The sequence below is a fragment of the Nansenia antarctica genome, assembly GCF_963989245.1.
Source record: "Nansenia antarctica genome assembly, chromosome: 9".
NCBI lineage: Eukaryota > Metazoa > Chordata > Actinopteri > Argentiniformes > Microstomatidae > Nansenia > Nansenia antarctica.
Window position 1 is genome coordinate 32,220,965 of NC_137679.1, and position 21,303 is coordinate 32,242,267.

The 21,303-nt window shown below is 46.8% G+C and overlaps 1 protein-coding gene across 1 annotated transcript; it reads left to right on the forward strand.

The window, feature by feature from the left end:
• The first annotated feature begins 3,691 nt into the window (after nt 1-3,691).
• On the forward strand, nt 3,692-20,315 carry mapk6 (mitogen-activated protein kinase 6). Its single transcript, XM_080539249.1, has 8 exons — nt 3,692-3,778; nt 5,224-6,197; nt 6,336-6,653; nt 15,677-15,821; nt 16,919-17,083; nt 17,440-17,635; nt 17,827-17,944; nt 18,624-20,315. Exons 2-8 carry the CDS (start codon nt 5,961-5,963, stop codon nt 19,782-19,784), a joined length of 2,340 nt encoding a protein of 779 aa, XP_080395375.1. The 5' UTR covers nt 3,692-3,778; nt 5,224-5,960; the 3' UTR covers nt 19,785-20,315.
• Nucleotides 20,316-21,303: the final 988 nt, after the last annotated feature.

Below are 21,303 nucleotides of genomic sequence, written 5' to 3' on the forward strand. Positions count from 1 at the left end.
ACCAGGAGACTAAGACCAGGAGACTAAGACCAGGAGACTAAGACCAGGAGACTAAGACCAGGAGACTAAGACTAGGAGACTAAGACCAGGAGACTAAGACCAGGAGACTAAGACCAGGAGACTAAGACCAGGAGACTAAGACCAGGGGAGTAAGACCAGGAGACTAAGACCAGGAGACTAAGACCAGGAGACTAAGACTAGAAGACTAAGACTAGGAGACTAAGACCAGGCGATTAAGACTAGGGGACTAAGACCAGGGGGACTAAGACCAGGGGACTAAGACCAGGGGGACTAAGACTAGGAGACTAAGACCAGGAGACTAAGACCAGGAGACTAAGACCAGGGGAGTAAGACCAGGAGGACTGGGAGAAGGATAGTGGTGTATACTATAGGTAGGAAGGGTGAGTGAAGTCATTGATTTGTTATGAGGTAAAGGTTATCTAAGCCAAATTGCATGATAGATTTAGATACTAAACTAATACTAGAACTTATCACAGAAGGATATCCTATAGAAATCTCTCTCTCTCTTTGGTGAGTTGACCGCGGTGTTGAGGCTAGGGTTATGGCTGACCCAATTGTCATGTTTGGGTGACCAGCGCTGAAGCATGCTTGTAAGAAGCTGTCATCAGTAGAGTGCCATCCAGTACTGTACATAAACAGAATGTTCAGAGAACTTATAGTCATAGAACATTCTGTGCAGACAAAAGACTGTCTTGATCTTAGAGAGGGACACTTTTCAAATCCAAGGCATAGGACATCGTTATAAAAGTCAATTTCCTTAGCAACAGACAGATGTGTGGTCGCTACAGTATGTACAGTACGTGGCCGTACCTGTTTTATGTCATAGAGAAGCTGCTGTAGTTCTCAGAATGGTTTGTATTTATTTAATAATAACAATTTGTGTGAAATATATGCAAATTCATTATCATCATTCTTTGAAAGACTGTCAAAAGGGCACTATGTTATTCAGGATAAGGCCATTCTAGCCTAATCAGAAACATTCAGTTCTAGGTTTCGAGAATGTGTCATGTTTCTCATAATCTTGCACACAAGCTGTCTCTAGCAATAACCTGGGATCAGGTTAAATCATCATAATTAAAAACATATTACAGTATTTCTTTGTTGTAAGGCATCTGAAAATGCCCAAAATGTAAATGTAAAAATTCCATTTTGTACGTCATAATTCCATGACGTAGATTCAAGAGAAAATGAGAGTCACTTATGCCATCCCTTTTCACTTGCTTATCAAAATAGATCCCTCCAGCATTGACAACCCCACTACATGAACACACATGTTATCAACTGTATGTAACTAACCTGACTCTTATGTAAAATGACAGGCCGGGCCTCTATTTGCCAATAGTGGGCCATTTACACCTTGTGAGGAGGTTATTATCTCAACTCTAACGAGTAGATGTGAAATACCTGTATGCTGCCTAACCCGATGACACACATCCATTTATGTAATGTGTGGGGAGAGGGCCTGGAAGTTTTAAGTCAGTCACTAAAACGTAACTAACTTAATTCAACTGATCGTAGATTAGAAGGCTATTTTGATTCACTCAAATTGTCTTATGCCTATTATTCCACTTGCCATTTCAGAGAAGCAGGCTTAAAAAGCTGGCTTAATTCCACAAGGCAGTTTGACAGTCATTCTTGAACCTCACCGAAACGTGTAGAGAAATGTACAGAAGAGAATGTAGGCCTACACTACTTACTAATGATAATTGAGCAATGCTCTGTGAGCAGTCAGGTCTGACCTTTGATTTTTTTATTATTGTTCTCAGTGGAATTGAGTGATGAAATAGTGTGTAAGTATGTTTCTAGCTGCAGCATTTAATTTCTTAAATAGGTATACCTGCGCTTTAAGAAGGGCAAGAACAACACCTGTGTGTACATGTGCGCGTGTGCGTGTGTGTGTGTGTGCGTGCGTGTGTGTGTGTGTGTGTGTGTGTGTGTGTGTGTGTGTGCGTGCGTGCGTGTGTGTGTGTGTGTGTGTGCGTGCGTGCGTGCGTGTGTGTGTGCGTGCGTGTGTGTGTGTGTGTGTGTGTGTGTGTGTGTGTGTGTGTGTGTGTGTGCGCGCGCATTGCACTCAAAACACGTTATCATAACCTGATTGCAGGCATCTGCTCAGCCTGCCTGTCGCATACACTGCCTCCTCCTTGGTCCTTCCCCTGTTGCATCCGAGTCTGGCTATATTGTTCTGCTGCATTATTGGGCACATGGGTATTCACATGGTCCGTTACTGCTGATGCACTGCAGCTAATGGAACAGCCTACAGCCTCGGGTCCCGCCTCCGCATCTACGGAGCTGGTGTTCCTGGCGTTCATTCATCACCCAGTTGAAGGACTGGTCCACCTCTCTTTCTCCCCCGTTGTTACATCACTCTCTCACTCAGACTGACTGCAGGGGATTACGTCCAAAAGCCACGAATCTCTCTGGATTAGAAATCTCATTTTTTTTGTTCAGTTTTTTCATCATTATCAATTGTATATTCATTTTGAAGAAGATGTAGGTGGGTCGCAGAGGGAGATCCTAGCCTAGTCTGGTCAAAGAGGAAACAAGGCGATCATCGCTGCGCCTCTCGATGACAGATGGACTATCTAAATCCGCAAGCGGCACAAGTAACCTGTCCGAGGGATTTTTCTCACTAACGCGGCTAATGCAATACTGTGTGCCATAATCTGAAAATAGCATTAAATGTCTTCTCAGAACACAGATCATGGCTGGGACACTATGAAATAACGGTGTTGCCGCAGTCAACAGAAGAAGAACACTTAGCCAGTGCAATATTATGGTAGTCTATCATTTCAAGCATAGCAAATCTCATAAAACCATCTGTCAGATGAATTTGAAATAGAACGTGGAATACACCAACGACAGTCATCTACAGGTAGGAAGGATAACATAACAGTTGTCATTGGGTCCATGAAGTATATGCTATTTGTTTTACTCATTGTATTATAGCCCACAAAGCTAAATAGGCTTGATGATTCAATGGGCAGTAATTTACTGAATTAGGTTAAGGCTGAATATGGCTTGGAACTTCAATTCTGTACATTATGCAATATACTGTACCTAACAAACCTACCCTTGACATTTTGCATGAAAACACTGACTGCGGGGTTTATTTGTTTCATGTCAGATATCCTTAATTAATTGTTTTACATATATATATATTCTTTTTTAAGCACAGACAGTTGTGGTTTTTCCTCTAAATATAGTGAGCTTAGAATTATAAGGCTCTATCTCCGTTTAGGGTAGTTCAGAGATAGGCCCATTGAGCATCAACGTTTTTACATTCCATTATGTTTTGTGAGATGGAACCTTTGTATTTTATTAATTACTAACAAAAACATTTTTAAAAAATAACACCACACAGGCATTAATAAACACATCATGGATCAGATTATGCATATAAGCGTCCTTGTAAAAAAAAAAACTAAATTCTGACCAAAAATTGAGATAGAACCTTATAATTTAGGCTTTCTAACAACGTCCCACACACAATAACAGACTATTCTAAAGAAATACTACATACAATTATATACAATATATAGATATAAAAAATTATAATAAAAAAAAAAATGTTTTGAATCTACCGCCTGATTGCCATAATCTCCATTCCCCACCCCTCTTGAGCGGCTGTGACGCGCTCTGCCCTGACACAGTAGTCTGATGGCGGCTCGCGGCAGACTCGCAGGGCAGAGAAAGAGCAGCGCAGCCCGAACCTGATTCGGTTTGACAAAATATATATCAAATGAGAAGGACGAGAACAGTAAGTTATTCAACACAATGCCCGTGTTCTGTGTGGCTTTATGTATTATGTCGTATTTGGTTGATAGACATGGGTTTTATGTTCGTTTTCGACGTCTGAAGAGCGGAGGCTTTGTTTGTGTTGGGGAACACAGAGCGCGTAGCTCTCCGGGGCTAGCTGCCTTGCTAACGAGCTAAGACCCTCCACAACACACTCCTTTGTTCACGGGATCATGGGATCATTAGCCGCCGTGTAAGAAATGTCCTGCTAGCTACATTAGTCCATTTATTCACTCGACGTGATAGCTGAACGATCATATGAAAGGAGTCAAGTGGGATGAATGTCAGTGGCGTTTTGCTTTGTTTAGCATGTGAGCAGCGGTGAGACGAGCTCCTTTATGCCCGGTGGTCCCTCGGTGGGCTGCGGTCGCTCCAGACCTCCCGGGGGTCTCTAGATAGATGGCTTATAAGGGGACGATAGGCTACGATAGATAGATAGCCAACTACTTATTGAAACGGGGGCGCTTGAGACTAAACCGGTATACGTGAGAAACCCGGCGTTATGCGTACTACTACTGCTCGTACTAAATTACAATTCTAACAATCTTCCGTGAGCTTTTCTCTTCTACCGACACGGTTAGCTAACCCTTACTAGACTGAGTGATCAGCCGTGGCCCCGCAACAATAAACGTGACCGGCAGTAGCTCGGTCTACACATCCATCCACCGTGTGGATTAATCATTCATGATCCACGATAAATATCACATCCTCCACACAAGGACAACGTACAATAGGCTATGGTGTGTATGTGTAAATGTCCCAAGCTAACTAGTAGATGGCTGTGCAAACCTCCCCAAGCCAGCCAGCCAGCCAGCCACGTTGCAGTAGTAGGAACCACAGCGCTGAGTGAGACAGACCGACAAACGGGCGATATTGGGCAAATTGGACAGCCATGATGGTACACTTTGGTCGTGTTGTCCATTTAAAATGATAGCATTGCCATCTTGCTTTTAAATAGCCTCTCAAAACAATACAATAACATGACTGGTGGTACATGTGCCGCCTATTAACGTGATCTAGCCTATCCGGAATTGAAGTCAACAGCTAAAGTCGTGTTAGGGCTCTGGCCCGACCGGCTCCAGTCAACCAAACGGACTTGTCTAGCGAATACAGGAAGTCGGGGGAGGGGAGAGTTTCCATACCGTGACGGCAACATTTCAACACAATTTCTGGGTTATTACGGTCTACCCAACGTCACATTTCGTCACGTTGGTGTTCATATCTTGAGTCATCAACACTGATTCCATATTCTATCCCTCCTTTAGGCATGTAGGGGAAATTCCAAACATAATGTGGGAGAGATTGAGGACTCTTTTGGCTGAGCCCTTAGGCTTGTTCAGGTGATGTTCTCAAGCTGTGCCAGAAGAGCAGTGTTGTGATCATGTGTTGTGTGTTTGTGTGTTTCAGGTAACACCCATGTAAAATGGAGGATAGTTTTGATTGCGACTGTGGTGAGCTTGAGCCACCCGATCATTGAGGGGGAGAAAACTCTGTGAAGACTCAAGGCCAGACCCTTTTTTTGATCAAGTGATTTGAGCAGGAAGAAGACAGGGGGGAAAAGACAAAAAAAAAAGATACTTTAGAATTTGTGCTTTTTGGTACATTAGAATTATGCTGCTCAGGACCAGTCATACACTGAATGTATCTGCACTGTGAGGATGCAACTAGATGCTTTTATAGTTTCTCTTAAGTTCAGTGCTTTTTAATTGGCTTCCCAAGTTCATTCCATTGCCGCCTTTCAAACACTAGTCGTCGAGGAACTATAGTAAACCGTAGAAGCCTATGCGAAGCATTTAAAAAAAGAAAGAAAAGGAATTCAGATTTGAAGTGCTGCTCCATTTCTCACATACAATGACCGGGCACTCTGGCCACCGATCAGAGCGCTGTATCAGACATTGAGGGCTAGACAAGGGGGACACAGTAGTACTCTTGGCCTGGGTGGGTTAGTTCATCCTCCCCAAAACAGGCTGAACATCCCCTACACTAAACATTTTCCATAGGGGAAATCCATTACCTAGATTCCTCCAGCCTTACATTAGGCTCTAACACTACCCAAAGGCTGTGTAAAAACAACAGTCAGTTAAAAAACAAGAGTCAGTTGGAAGGTAGGACCTCGGTAAAACATTAAAAAGAAGAAAAAAAAGATGGCGGAGAAGTTTGAGTCTCTGATGAACATCCATGGTTTCGACCTGGGCCCCCGCTACATGGACCTGAAGCCTCTGGGCTACGGAGGCAACGGCCTGGTGTTCTCGGCGGTGGACACGGATTGCGACAAACGTGTGGCGGTGAAGAAGATTATACTCACGGATCCTCAGAGCGTGAAACACGCCCTCCGAGAGATCAAGATCATCAGACGCCTCGACCACGATAACATCGTCAAGGTAACTAAACGACCATTCCCAAGAATTGCCCTCCTTATTGAGATACCCTGGTTGAAACACCCCCTAAAACTTGGTCACTTCCAACTATTGGACCAACTCAAAAAGTCACAACAACTGTTTTCTACTTTTGTCCGCCAGGTGTTCGAAACGTTGGGTCCCTGCGGCCGCACCCTGACGGAGGACGTGGTGTCCCTGACGGAGGTGAACTCGGTCTACATCGTGCAGGAGTACATGGAGACGGACCTGTGCCAGGTCCTGGAGAGGGGCCTCCTGTCGGAGGGCCACGCCCGGCTCTTCATGTACCAGCTCCTCAGGGGCCTCAAGTACATCCACTCTGCCAACGTGCTGCACCGCGACCTGAAGCCTGCCAACCTGTTTGTGAACACCGAAGACCTGGTCCTGAAGATAGGGGACTTTGGACTGGCTCGTATCATGGACCCGCACTATTCACACAAGGTAGGTGTAGTAACTAACATTCTCTCCTTCTCTTCTGAATATTGGCTCTACATAATGCTTCATTTACAAGAATCTGTTAAACAGTGATGGGAAAAAAGCAAAAGTGGGACAAAATGTGGTACTGAATCAATTGCGGAATCAGGGAGTAAATATTCCAGGAAGGATGTGATTATTTTAAGAGGACTGTACCCGTAAAGTTGATAAAGAAGGAGCGAAGACTACATCCTTGTTTGTGTATTGTGTGGCCAAGGAGGAAGTGTGTTGGTTGCCATGGGGGAGCCGTTTGAGTGTTCTTGCTCTGAAACCTGGTGCTCCCCTGGGTGATGCCGTTTCACTGTAGGAAGTAAACAAGGTGGGATGTACTTCCTGAAGTCGCACCACAGTTTCCCTTCCCATGGGGGAGCATTTCCACTGAGAAACGGCCCCCGGGAACCGATGTTTTCACTTCCGAGAGGCATACCTGCATCCTGTCTCTGTACTAAGGAGTCTTATCTTCAAAATGTAACAGGCCGATTTTGACGCTGTGTTTCTGAGAATTCAGTCAGTTCAGTTTGATATGGATAGCTTTGAGAAGCTTTGTCTGTGTCAAGTCACACCATCAGAACATTGTTTGGTCACTCATTTGGTCAATCTATTCTGGTACGTATGTCTTCAAGTAGGTCACCTTTAACATTTAAATCAAGCTATAGAGGTCTCCTCTATATAGGGAGAAGATACTGTTAGTTGATTACTCATCGCCCAATGTATTCTGGTATACTATATGCTGTGATATACATTTCATGGTTACATATTTTCAGGCCTTATGGAGACGCCTGGTAGGGATCTAGGTGGCAGTGGGTTTTTTTTCCCAGCCACTTTTTAAAGCGGAGGGAGGGTGGGTGAGTGAGTGAGTGGGGCAGTCAGATGTCTACACGTGTCTCAGATTAGTCATGGCACGAGACATGAAGCCTTACCGCCAGGCCTCCACCACACATACACACACACACACACACACACACACACACACACACACGTCTCAGTACACCAGACAGGCCCTTCTACAGCCAGGCCCATAGGCGCGTCTATTTAGTGACGCAATTCAAGTGTTGACTTTATATTCCATTGTCGCATTGCTGAAGAACAGAGAGACTCTCCTTTGAATAGCAAACATGCCACAGTACAGAGAGGAGGAGCAGCTAAAGGAAAGACATGCAGAAATCACATGTAGCTACTTCATTGTTCACGGGTTCCATCAAGTGGCTGAAATTACATGAAGTAGAATCATGTACATGATTAACATTAAAGCTCATTTGAGCTGGAATATGATGGCAGATTGACTGCATTGCAGGGTTGCGTGTGTGTGTGTGTGTGTGTGTGTCATTGTCCCCAGCTGCAGGTGTCTCTGAAGGTCAAGAGTGACTTTCTCACGCTGTTCAGTCTCTGTGTCCTTCTGCACTACTCCCACTGTCTGTCTCTCTCTCTGTGTGTGTGTCTCTCTCTTTCTCTCTCTCTCTCTCTCTCTCTCTCTCTCTCTCTCTCTCTCTCTCTCTCTCTCTCTCTCTCTCTCTCTCGTTCCTACCCCACAGCCGTCAAGCTCTGCTGGGAGTTTTCCCTTGTACAAGCAGTTTTTTTTATTGATGAAATGGAGGCAAGGGTGCATTGAAAGCCCCTTTGCAAATGTCAGCTTTTCTGTATTTGGCTTTAGTTTGTGTGTGTGTCATTGTAGCTCCATGTGTAGCAGGCTCTATGCTGAGGGTGGGAACTGTGTCAGCCACAGGGTTGCCTTGCTCTGCTCTCTCTGGCCCAGTTCCTGCCCTCCCCTGTCTGTGCTGTGATAACAGACGGGGGGGGGAGCAGGGGGGCATTCCCACCTACCCAGCCTCCACTGAGCTATGGGGGTGCAGAGCTTTATCTAGGCTCTCTGGCTCCCTGGAACCAAATGGTGTTGTGCTTCTGGGCCGAGTGACCTAGGCAGAGTGACACACACACACACACACAGCCTGAGATGGGGGAAAAACGCTTTTCTCTACTGTTGACCAGTGTCATCAGGGGCAAAGCTGCTTTAACAAGCAGTCACCGGTTTCAGCAGGCTGGGGAGAGCAGAGGGGCAGCTGGGTCTGGGCTATTTGAATGGTGCAGTGTCTATATAAAGACCAGCCCGTTTGCGGTCATCTAACCTGGCTCTCTGCTCTGGCACGACTTTAAAAAACGTGCATATGACGTGCATACATGACGGGTGCCACTTACTGAAAGGCTTAATATGGGCACGAGTTGATCATAGATTTGTATTGTTGGAGGTGCTTTTGGTCTGTGTGCAAAGACAGTACTACTTGATCTTTGACTCTGATCGGCTTGTATTTGTCAGTCGCAATAAAATTAATGAAATAAATCATGATCAGAAATCTTGACACGCACAGCTAGCGCTTTTGCGTGAGTGTGTGTGTGTGTGTGAAGCCTGTGTAAGATCCGCAGCAGACGCACTCTTTGGCTCTGTCTCAGGAATGGCAAGAATTCACGTGCAGGAATCCGACCTTCCCTCTCTCTCTCTCTCTTTCCCAGCCGGCTCTTTGTCCCGCCCTGGGAGCCTCTGTCGAGGGTCTGCTTTCACACAGAGGGAAGGGCAGGGGCACTAGCTTAGCATAAGCTTGGCAGAATATGACGGCGAAATACAGAAAATATTAGCTTAGTGTAAAGCTCGGACAAGGCCGAAAACCAGCAATATATAGTAAATGGGCTGCACTTAATAATAATAATAATTCATTGGATTTATAAAGCGCTTTTCCTAGGCTCAAAGACGCTGACAATATGGGAAAAACGGAAAACACAGAAACAACAAGCAACAGATAACATGAGCACACAGAATACAGAGTTAACGAACGGGGAAGGGGAGGTTGTATGCATGTCCATGGGGGGTGGGAGGGTTAGGGGAGAAGGTTAGGGATAGGGGAGGTTGTATGCATGTCCAGGGGGGGGGCGGGGGTGGCAGGGATGGGGGAGATGGCTAGGGGTAGGGGAGGCTGTAGGCGTGGGAGAACAGGTAGGTTTTGAGGTGGGATTTAAAAGTGAGGAGTGAGGGTGAGTCTCTGAGTGGTTGCGGGAGAGAGTTCCAGAGGCGGGGTGCGGCTCGTGAAAAGGCACGGTGACCGAAGCCTTTGAGTTTTGAGGGTGGGACAGTGAGGGGAACAATGGATGAGGATCGGAGGGTACGGGTAGGGCGGTGGGGGAGAAGGAGGTCAGTCAGGTAAGGGGGGGCCAGGCTATGGAGGGCTTTGTATGTGAGGATGAGGACTTTGAATTGTATACGTTCTTTGATGGGGAGCCAGTGGAGAGAGTGGAGGACAGGAGTGATGTGGTCACGGGAGCGGGTGTTTGAGAGGAGGCGTGCAGCAGAGTTTTGGACCATCTGGAGTCTATGGAGGGAGCGGGAGGTGATGCCGGTGAGTAGGGAGTTGCAGTAGTCGAGGCGGGAGGAGATGAAGGCGTGGATGAGGGATTCAGCATCGGGGGGGGAGAGGCAGTGTCTGATTTTTGCAATGTTTCGGAGGTGGAAGTAGGATGTCTTGACAATGGAACTGACGTGGGGATCGAATGAGAGGGTGGGGTCCAGAATGAAGCCGAGGTTGCGAGCCAGGGGGGAGGGGGTGATGGTAGTGTCGTCGATGGTGAGTGTGATGGGTCCGGTTTTATTGAGGGTGGATTTGGTGCCGATGAGGATGACTTCGGTCTTTTCACTGTTCATCACTTTTTTTTTTTTGTTCACTTATATAGTGCCTTACTCCAAAGCACTCTCATTCACCCGTCCACACACACATTCACACACCAATGGTGGCAAGCTACCATGCAAAGCGCCGGCCTGCTCATTGGGAGCAATTTGGGGTTCAGTGTCTTGCCCAAAGACAGGTGGACAGGAGGTGCCGGGGATCAAAACCGCCGACCTTGCGATCATTAGACGCTGGCTCTACCACCTGAGCCACAGCCCCCCCCCTCCTGAGCCACAGCCCCCCCCAATAATTGATCTACTAGTAGGGATGCTCCGATCTGGATTTTTGGGGCCGATACCGATCACCGATTTGTTTCCTCAAGATCAACCGATACCGATACCGATACCGATTTTAAAAAAAATACATAACTGACTGGATAGCCTAAATATTTTTTGCTTTTTAGACAAAAGTTTTGATCCATTAGGCACCAAGCAAACGCAGACCCATTTTTATGGCATAGTAAAGGTCTGGCCTATCACCCAGTTAGGGCCTGAAGCCCAAGTCAGTCGATATGGCTGTATAAAAGACATCATAAACGTGGCCTTCATGGTTTACATACTGTTACGTCCTCCTATGTTTTCTGTTCAGTTATCTGTCTTCCCCAGAAAAGAAGGAAAAAAAAAAAAAAAAAAACGGTTTTTGCGATCGGCCATTTTTGCCGATCACCGATCGAGTCATTTGGAGTGAAATCGGCCGATTTAAATCGGTGGCCGATAAATCGGAGCATCCCTATCTACTAGTTAGCGCTCCCTTTTAACTGAGGTGATGTCACATCTGCTCACTCAGCGAGCCGACACGACCTCCTAGTTTGACGGTGGGATCAAAGCGCTCATTACCACATGCTAGGAACCCATCTGTTGAAGAACAAACCATGAACATTGTTATTCACTGGCTTTTTCTGAAGTTGAAGTAGAAAATGAAACTTGTTTTTAGTAACCCGGGCGTTTGTTTGCTTTAAGCACGGCACGTATCGGAGACCGACTGGTTATTGTGTTGCCAAACTACTGCTCAAACCCGCAATTTGACAGAGCTGAAAATATCATACATTATATTCGCATTATTTATTTCATTAGTTTTTACATTTCTTACATACGTCATAGCCTACTTGGAACAATTATCAACCAACATTATTAGCCTCCAGTAAAAACCCAGTCTAACCCAGATGTCATTGATGGGTGTATGACTGCTGTAAATGAGCTGTCAGCCTTGGCATTGACCTATTGGGAGTAGGGGTGGGACGATTAGAAAATGTCATGTCACGACTCACGATTATCGTGGGCAAAATAATCGCGATCCACGATATTATTGCGAGAATTAAAAAATAAAATAAAATAAAAAAATTTTTTTTAATGCCAATAAAACACACTGTAATCACTTTAACTTATATTTTGTTGTATTTTTAGGACATTTTAAGTCAGTAATTCAAATTCAGATTCTAGTGGCACATATCTGGCCATAATCCGGGTCCTTAAGAAAGAGCAATTCCTTTTCGGCCAATCAGCACCTTTCATTAACGTACCCAAGGAAGTTTAAAGAACGCACTCCCAGGTGCCCCGCGGTGGTGTAGCGGTCTAAGCACTGGCCACTAGTGCATGCTGCCCACCGGGGCCGGGGTTCGTATCCTGGCTCGCCAGACCCGGATATGGCCAGGGCACACACGGGGAACGGCATATTGGGCGGCCGCTCCCGAGGGGGGTATAGGAGTAGTTCCGGACAAGGATCCGTCGCGCAACAGCGCCCCCGTCTGGTGCTGGAATAACGGTGCTGGGCTCGAGGAGCCAGTCAGCTAGTCTGCCTGGCGGCCTCCTCTGGGACTGCCGGCCGCGGGGGCGTGCGGCGGATCCCTCGCAATAGGCAGGGGATAATTGGATGCTAGGTTGGGTTCAATTGGCTACCAAATTGGGTGAAAAAAGGGATAAAATCTGAAAAAAATATTTAAAAAAAATTTAAAAAAAAGAACGCACTCCCAGTGTTGCCAACTTCCAGAGCCCCTTGGCGACTTAATTAGTCAAAAGCGACCAGCGACAAATCTAACGTCCTTTTCTGGTCATTTGGGGAATTACTGTAAAGCATCTAACATATCCCGTATTCCACGGTTCACGTTACAACCGAGCTCAGGAGAGACGAGTAGGGATACAGTCTATGGCGAGCGAGGGTTGCCGTCTCCTCTCACCCTCAACACTCACTCCCGCGGCCAGTCTGATAGCAGCCGCGGGGAGCGTACCGTTGTCCCCCGGGTCCTCGCAGGGGGTTCGGGCAAAGTTCGGGAAATAACGGACGGTTGTCATGTGTTTATACAGCATGGATGTTACGTGCCTAATGCCTTTGATGCGCACACTTGCTGCTTGCCGCTTTAATCATTGTATTTAGCCTATAGCACAAGTCATGCATTGAATGTAACCTCAAGTGCTGAACAGTATTAAGTAAACCACAATATATTTGCTAAAGCTTAGGGGCGACCGTGCCTTTTGCAGCCATAGACTGTCACTGCCTGGTAATAACAAGGAAGGCCAATGACAGTATCCCGTCTAAAGTTTTTCACCAGCCATGGTGAGAAGGCTAGCATACGTTACCTAGTGACTGACTGTGACACGGCTGACTTGACAGTAACGTTACCCATGCAGGCTGAACAATAGCGCGAGACAAGTTCTGTGAGGATATTCGCGCTCGGCTCATGTGAGGAATTGCAATTATATTACAGTAACAGTCGCTAACTTGACTGCAAAAGTAATGTAGCCTAGGCTGAAAAATAGCGCCAGACATTTGTTAAACACAGTTTATTCATAACATACGATTATGACGATTATTCAAATAATTAAAATTCTCCACGATTAAGTTATCGCAGGTGTTTTTATCGCGATTAACGATAAAAACGATAATCGTCCCATCCCTAATTGGGAGTTGCATCTTACAAAAGGGACCAGCTGAAACCTCAGTATGAATGATCATGGGGAGAGCTTATAGTTGGTATGTTTGAATGAGCGGGTGGAAATTTCCTGGAATGTTATGCAGTTAGGCGGGTTGGGGGGTTGGGGGGGGGGGTAGTATAGTCATCCCACCACACGTGCATCCTGCATATCACACCACCCAGTCCCTCCCAGTGGTACACATACTACTGACCCAGTTCTCCTGTTATAGCAACAAGCTGCCGCATAGTTCTGAGACAAAAGCAGAGGAAAGTGAGGGAAGTTGAAAGCCTTCTTTCTCCCATCCTCCCTCTCGCTCTCACTCTTTTCATACTAGTGTCTATTAACAGATCCTGACATTCTCTGTAATTGATGTGTTCTGAGTTTTATTTTAACTCACCAGTGCCACCCAGCCTGCCTCTCAGCCAGAGTGTGTGTGGGTGGTGTGTGAATTAAAGCTGTTTTGTATGTGCAGCGCCAGTGAGCTCTGAGCTTCTCCCCCTGGGTCACTAGGTTCTCTGACTCTGAACCGGCAGGTTCAAAGTGGTTCAGGTGAGCTGCTTTACTGTGTGTAACTGGTTCTGCTCTGCTCTCTTCTCCCCCATCAGGGGGTTTATCCCTGCTGGCTAAACTCAAGCTGCAATCACAGCCAAAAATAATAATAATTAAAAAAGAAGTAATTCTTCCTTCTTCTACTATTGTAACTACCAATGGCCCCTGGTCATAGAATACATTACCTTTTCTTATGCTGACTTGATGGATAGATGATTCACTGACAAATGTATTTGATATAAGTCGCTTTGGATAATGGCATCTGCTAAATGCCAACAATGTAGGCTAAGTGTAATGTAAATGTTTTCTTAGTAACAAAAGTCACCCTGTTCGGGTGACTCAGCCCCTCTCTCTCTCGAAACCCGTAGCTTTGACCTAGTTTGTTGAAATGGCTGTGTCACCTGACCCCAGTAGTCAGAGACACTCAGCTCCTGCATGCGCAACAGTTTCTCCTGGTATTCGGAAAAAGCTGTAACTGGAATGTTCACTTATTGCAACCACTCCTGTGGTTGTCCTTCCTGAATAGGAGATCCTGATATGCGGTCACTTAGCTGTGGACTTTGGAGAAAGTCTCTTGACTTCCTGACCTTGCGTAAGGAGACTGAGACAGACCAATTGCTCCATCTCTTTTGCAACGGCAGACTGCGTGATCTCTGGCGTGTCTTCGTGGCAACACAGCATTTGACGGGTCATAAGCTGACCCCTCCTGTTGCCTAAAAGTATGTAGCCTACCAAGAGCTCATATTATGCAAATACACAGTTACCCAAATGGCTTGCAAGTGTTGCCTAGAATACCTTTATTGCCTAGATCGTTTTCCTAGCCGTTAGAACTGCAAGCAGAGCTGTGTGAGGTGAAGTCATCGTTGGGGCCTGGTGGTAGCTCGGTGACGGGTCATGTGAAGGGAGGTTTTGAGTACAGGCTAGTGTCACCACGTTAACCGAGTCATCGTGGTCAGGTCCTATGTAACCACCACCGAAACTTGCAGGAATTCTCTCCCTCCCTCTCTCTCTCCTCTCTCTCGCTCTCTCTCTCACACAATGGCATGACATCAGGCAACTGGGCCTAAAGTAGGGCAGGAAAAGGAGTCCCATGTAAATAGAAACGGCCACCTCACCACTCTAAATGCTGGTTTGTAAGGGGGGGGGGGTTGAGGGCAGAAAGGGTGTCATTTTACGCCCCCCCCCCCCCCCACACACACACACACACACACGTGTACAGACACACTGGTGGTGGCTGGTACCTTTGTCAGACAGACAGGCAGGCTGCAGATTGTTGCTGAGATTGTTGCTGAGTGTGTGTGTCAGTCAGAGGGGGGATTATCCTTCTCTCTGGGTCTGCTGACAAGGCCTGCACATGTCTGATCTCTCTCTTTCATCTCTCTCTCTTTCTCTCTCTCTCTGTGTCTGTCTGTCAGTCAATGTGCATGAGCCAGGACAAGGCTATTAAGGAATAGTTGTGCGGTGTGGCGCCTGGGAGCACAGACGTCTGTGTCCCCTGGTCAACGCCTGTGCCGCAGACCGGGTCAGCAGGGTGCGAACGTGACTGGCCGTTAAAAAAGAGACCTGATTTACTTTCCCATGACTTAACCTTTCATTGGAGGGGCGCAGGACGAGTTTAGGATGATTTCATAACGATGAGTCATAGTTCAAGCCGAAGGCTTCTTTTCCGAATCACTTTCAGACAGAAAGTCGCCATCCCTTCTTTGAGTCATCCCCTGTGCATCATGAATTGGGTCTCTGCTTTATCAGAGCCTGCCTGTCTAGGCAAGTCAAGTCTTCTACTGAGCACCCATTGATCTCTCTCTCTCTCCCCCCCCCCCCCCAGGGCTATCTATCAGAGGGGCTGGTGACTAAGTGGTACAGGTCTCCCCGTCTCCTGCTGTCTCCCAACAACTACACCAAAGCCATCGACATGTGGGCCGCCGGATGCATCTTCGCCGAGATGCTCACAGGGAAGACCCTCTTCGCAGGTCAGTGTCCCTCAGGAGAGAACACACAGACACACACACACAGACGGGCCACAACCATGAAAAGCAGTCCCTGTGCCACTGAACTGAAGGACAGAAATCTTAAGGGGAACAGGCTAGGCCCGTGCCCTGGTAGGAGCACACACACATCAACCTGTCTGGATTGAACCATCCTAGTTTATGACCAAGGAAAACATTGTAAATGGCTGGCAGGAGCCCCTATCCGACTGCTTTACCTTGGTTGACATATTATGTAAGAGATAGCGAGGGTTTGAGGCAAAGGAGGCCTGACTCGCTGTGTACAGTGAAACCCCCCCCAAGAGAAAAAGCAAATACCAGCATGCAACGTGTTTGGCTTTGTCAAACAACCACCACACATGACTGATGTGGCATCACTTCCCATCTCAGCCAGCTTCCCTGAGTCACTTTCAGACAAATGTGTTTTTGCCTTTTTGAGTCATTCTCTGTGCATCCAAGAGAGACCATGAATCCCTCACTTGTCTCGCGATGAAGACGACTCATCAAACGCCATTTAGCTGATGCTTTTTATACCAAGCGACTTACACTTGGGTCATTGAAAGTGCTTGAATTCCCCTCTCTCTCTAAATGTTTTAAATATATTTTAAAAAATGTTTTATGTAATTATAGTGGATAAGTCTCTGTATTGGGTTAGGGTTAACTTATCACAGTAACTTTACACATATTTCACAATATATTGTTTTGCTGTGCTGTGGTAGAGAAGGCAAGAGACCATCTAGTGTTCAAGCCTCTACATTCAAGCCTCTTTTTTTAAATTGTCTATGAGCGGATAGTTCCTATTATATAAATTCTCATCTAGATCTGTCTCAAACTATGCCTTGTTGGGTCCTTGAATTTGAGGGAAAGTCTTGAAAGTCCTTGAAAAGTGCTTGAATTTGATGTTTCAGAAGGTGTCTGATATATGGTCCCAATGGGAATCGGACCCACAACCTTGGCGGTGTTAGCACCATGCTCCACCAACTGAGCCCCAGAGGATCCCAGAGACATTAATTGATCACTATCTCGTGAAGAAGAACTTATGAAATGACAGATAATAATAACAACCTCTCCTCTCGGTCCAGGGGCCCATGAGCTGGAGCAGATGCAGCTGATCCTGGAGTCGATCCCGGTGCTGAGGGAGGAGGACAGGCAGGAGCTCCACAGCGTCATCCCCGTCTTCATCCGCAGCGACATGTCACAGCCACACACCCCGCTGGCCAAGCTGCTCCCTGACATCAGCCCCCAGGGTGAGTGCTAGTCCTGGTCACACACTGATCAGTCTCGGTCACACACACACACACGCACAAACACGTCCCAGTCACACACCTGATCAGTCTCCCAGCTACACTCACCGCTGGCAAAATGGCTGCCTGTCGTTAGTCCTCATTATCAGTCTCGCATCCCAGCCACACTCACCCCTGGCAAAACTGCTGCCTGACAGTAGTCCTCATGATCAGTCTCACACACACACACACACACAGCGCCAGACAAACTCACACTACTTCTGAGCATATAAGGCCATCACCATGTATACCATGGGATGACAAGCATGCTGCAGTAGCATTCTAAGGCTAATCGTCATTCCTCTCTTCCTCCCCTCCAGCCCTGGACTTCCTGGAGAAGATCCTGACCTTTAACCCCATGGACCGCCTGACAGCGGAGGAAGCCCTGGCCCACCCCTACATGGCAGACTACTCCTTCCCCCTGGACGAGCCCGTGTCTCTACATCCTTTCCACATCGAGGACGAGGTGGACGACATCCTCCTCATGGACCAGAGCCACAGCCACACCTGGGACAGGTAACACACACACACACACACTCTCTCTCATATACAATTACTGCCTATTAAACATTCACTCGCATGCAAAGCCTGAAAAAAAACTGTTTTGTCCTCTCGCCTCTGGTGTCAGAGTTGATGTGGTGGTTTTAATGTGTGGGTGTGTGTGTTAATCTATTCTAAGCGTGTCTCTCTCCTTTCTGCTCTCTCAGGTATCACGACAGCCAGCTGTCAGAGGTCGACTGGCACCTGCACAGCACCCACGACTCAGACGAGGTTCAGGTGGACCCCCGGGCCCTCTCTGATGTCACTGACGAGGAGGAGGTCCAGGTGTGTAGGATCACACACAAACACACACAGGTCAAAGGCAGTTTAGTTGGGCGCTTAGCGGCGTAGCACACTAAGGCACATACCACATAATCGCAAGGTATCCGGTTCGATTCCGGCCATTGATATATCCTGCATGTCATCTCTCTCACCCATCATTCCTGTCAATCTCTACTGTTCTCTCCCAATAACGCAGAAATTCCCTAAAAACATATTTATAAAAAACAAAACGGTGCCGTATAGATAGTTTTTTTGGCATAGGCCTAAAGGTCTTTGCACACTGATGCATTCTTTCCGTATGCAACTTTCGCAATATGCACTATAAATGCTTGATTTAGCAAAAGGTACAAACAAGTGAGAGCAATATAACTCAAACCAAATGGTAGACTACATCAGGGGGAAGAACCCCTTTCAACGGTCCCCGGTTGTGAAGAAAATAGCTTAAACGTTTTGGAAATTAACCATGGCCGACAACTATAGCATTATTTTTTAACAAAAATGTTTTCCATGAACAAAATCGGTTGAGAAAACAAACTTTAAATTATGACAGACGAATATTTCGGATTAGGTGTGCAAGCGTGATTGACACAACATGAGTTAAAAAAATGTTTTTGAAGGACATAAAAAACGCATCAGTGTGCAAAGGCCTTAACTGTCGTCCCAATGTCCTTCCCCCCTACAGGTGGACCCTCGCAAGTACGCTGACGGGGACCGGGAGAAGTTCCTGGATGAGCCGTCATTCGACTACTCCTCCATGTTCACCCCGGAGCGCTCGTGGACGAGCCACGACGACCTGCACGACGACCACCACCACCACCACCACGAGAACAAGTACTGTGACCTGGAGTGCAGCCACACCTGCAACTACAAGGCCCTGTCCCCCTCCTACCTGGACAATCTCATCTGGAGGGACAGCGAGGTCAACCACTACCACGAGCCCAAGCTCATCATCGACCTCTCCAACTGGAAGGAGCAGCAGAGCAAGGAGAAGGCCGACCGCAAGGCCAAGAGCAAGTGCGAGAAGAACGGCCTGGTGAAGGCCCAGATGGCCCTCCAGGAGGCCGAGAAGACCCAGACCCAAAGCCCGGTGGAGAAGGACGCGGAGCAGGAGAAGCACCAGACTCAGAGCCAGCCTCAGGCTCAGACCCAGACCCAACAGAACCAGGGCTTTGACTTTGACTCCTTCATCGCCGGCACCATCAAACTGAGCCTGCAGCCGGAGCCCTGCCTCGAGGTGGGCCTCCTCGGCGAGGTAGAACTCCTTAACGACGTGGGCCTCCTGAACGAGCTCAACTCGTCGGTGTCTCAGATGGAGGCTCCACGGTCAGGCTCCATGTCCAAGTCCATCAGCAAGGAGAAGGAGGAGAAGTGCCTAGTCAACCAGGCCCAGCTCGGGGGGGGAGGGGGCGTGGTTGCGGGAAGGCCAGCCCACCCCTGGGAGAGCTTCGGAGGCGGGGAGAGGGTGGAGGAGGGCGGGTATTTGATCGATGAGGCGTGCTGGGACATTGGTAAGGAGGATCAGCTCCAGAAGGAGAGCACCTACACCAGCTACCTGGACCGTCTGTTCAGCAGGAAAGAGGAGGGGGTGGCGGAGGAGGCCAGCGAGAGCCCACAGCCAGAGCCTTCGGAAGGTAGGGAGAGGGAGCTGGACGAGGACTTTCTGGCCAGGAGTGGAGAGATCATGTTTAACATGCAGCTGGACTCTCTCGCCTTGCCCGGCTTCGACAGCCCGGGCGACTTACCTCTCAAATCCATCCAGGCTTCCCTCGCCCCCTCCGCTGTTAAATGCTCGCCACAGATCGCCCATAAAACATACAGCAGCATCTTCAAGCATCTGAATTAAAAAAACAAAACTCCTCTCGCAGTGAAAGACCTAGGCTGTTCCGTTGCTGTTGTTATTATTTTGTTGTTGTTTTATTTTATTATGATAGTATGTTATTTTACTTGAATCATTTCATACCTTTTTATTGTACGGTTACTTTTAAGAAAGAAAAAAAAACATGTTTTGTTTTGTTTTACTTTTTTAGATGAATTAACTCAACGTAAAGGGTTAAGTCAGTGAATTAGCACGTGTTGGCCATCACTCTGAGCCTCGGGCTGCGTTCATAAATTCGCTATGGAAATCTGATCAGCACTCATGGAATGCCTCTTGTCCAATCAAATTACTTGGTCCCTTTATGACGTTGAACCCAGTGTGCGCTCCGGCGCTCTCGAAGCAAATTTATGAACGCAGCCTCGGTCACTGGGCCGGTTTGAGTGCATGTCCACCACACCCTCATTGCAAATAGGCATGTCATTTGCACACTTGAGTATTGTAGACTAAACAGATAGAAAAGTGAGGGATGGTGGGAGAGGGGGGAAGAGATGGGCAGAGATGAAGAGGGATCTGAAAGCTGTGATGCTAGGCTAAGCTAGCCGAAGGTCAGGGCAGGGGGGGTGAGGAGAGGGGGGTGGAGAGTACTGTACTGTACCAGAGTGGGAGACATTGTCACTGACATCATTGCTGTAGGCTGGGGAAGTGCTTTCAGACCAGCAGCCTTTGGGGAGGGAGGGACTCAAACGAAAGGGGTTGGGCTTTTATTTTGTATTCTTTTATTTTTATTTTTTTTACTAAATCTTTGTAACTTATTTATGTATTTTTTTCCCCCTAAAAAGACTTCCTTAAAAACCCGTTCATACTGTAAATTTATTTGACACATGATGCCAGCAGCAACCATTAAATGTAGACCTTTGTAAATGTGTTATCTACCTCAAGGTAACAGCCGCGAGTGATACTCGAAGCCGCACTAGTGCTTTACACACACGACCATCCTCCTACCATGCAGTGACATAGTGACCTTTTCATCGGTTGGACTTCTCTTTTTTTTTGCATTTGCCATAGTGAAGTGTATTCAATCATCATTATTTATTTCTAGCAAATGTGCGATATTTATTTTATCAAAATGTGTTGAGACTGATTGTTGGAGACCGAGGCATTGGACGTACTTCCATTTTCATTTCAGCACTATGGTGGGTGTGTGTGTGTGTTGGTAGGATGCAAATTCATTCGTTTCTAAGTTGTAAAGAAGTTAAGGAGCTTTCCATTTTCCATCATTTGTGTCCTTAAGGAAATCACTTTATTTCGTTCATTTTTCTTTTTTATTTATAGGTGCATTCTTTCTTTTGAGAGGAAAAACTGCTTTATGGATTAAAGAAGCGCCTACAAAGTCTTAATTTTTTTTAAATCTAAATGTAATGTTAGAATCGTGTGCATGGAAGCAACAGAAGGTACATTAAAACAAAGTTAATGGTGAAGTATACTGTACGTCATTAATTTTATTTTAATTGTATGTTTTTATTATGAATTTATATATACCTTTTTT

Excerpts from the sequence above, each read along its gene's own strand:
- mapk6 (XM_080539249.1), top strand. The coding sequence starts at position 5,961 with ATGGCGGAGAAGTTTGAGTCTCTGATGAACATCCATGGTTTCGACCTG. Across the intron at positions 6,654-15,676 it reads ACCCGCACTATTCACACAAG|GGCTATCTATCAGAGGGGCT; the intron begins GTAGGTGTAGTA and ends CCCCCCCCCCAG. Across the intron at positions 17,084-17,439 it reads CCCTGACATCAGCCCCCAGG|CCCTGGACTTCCTGGAGAAG; the intron begins GTGAGTGCTAGT and ends CCTCCCCTCCAG.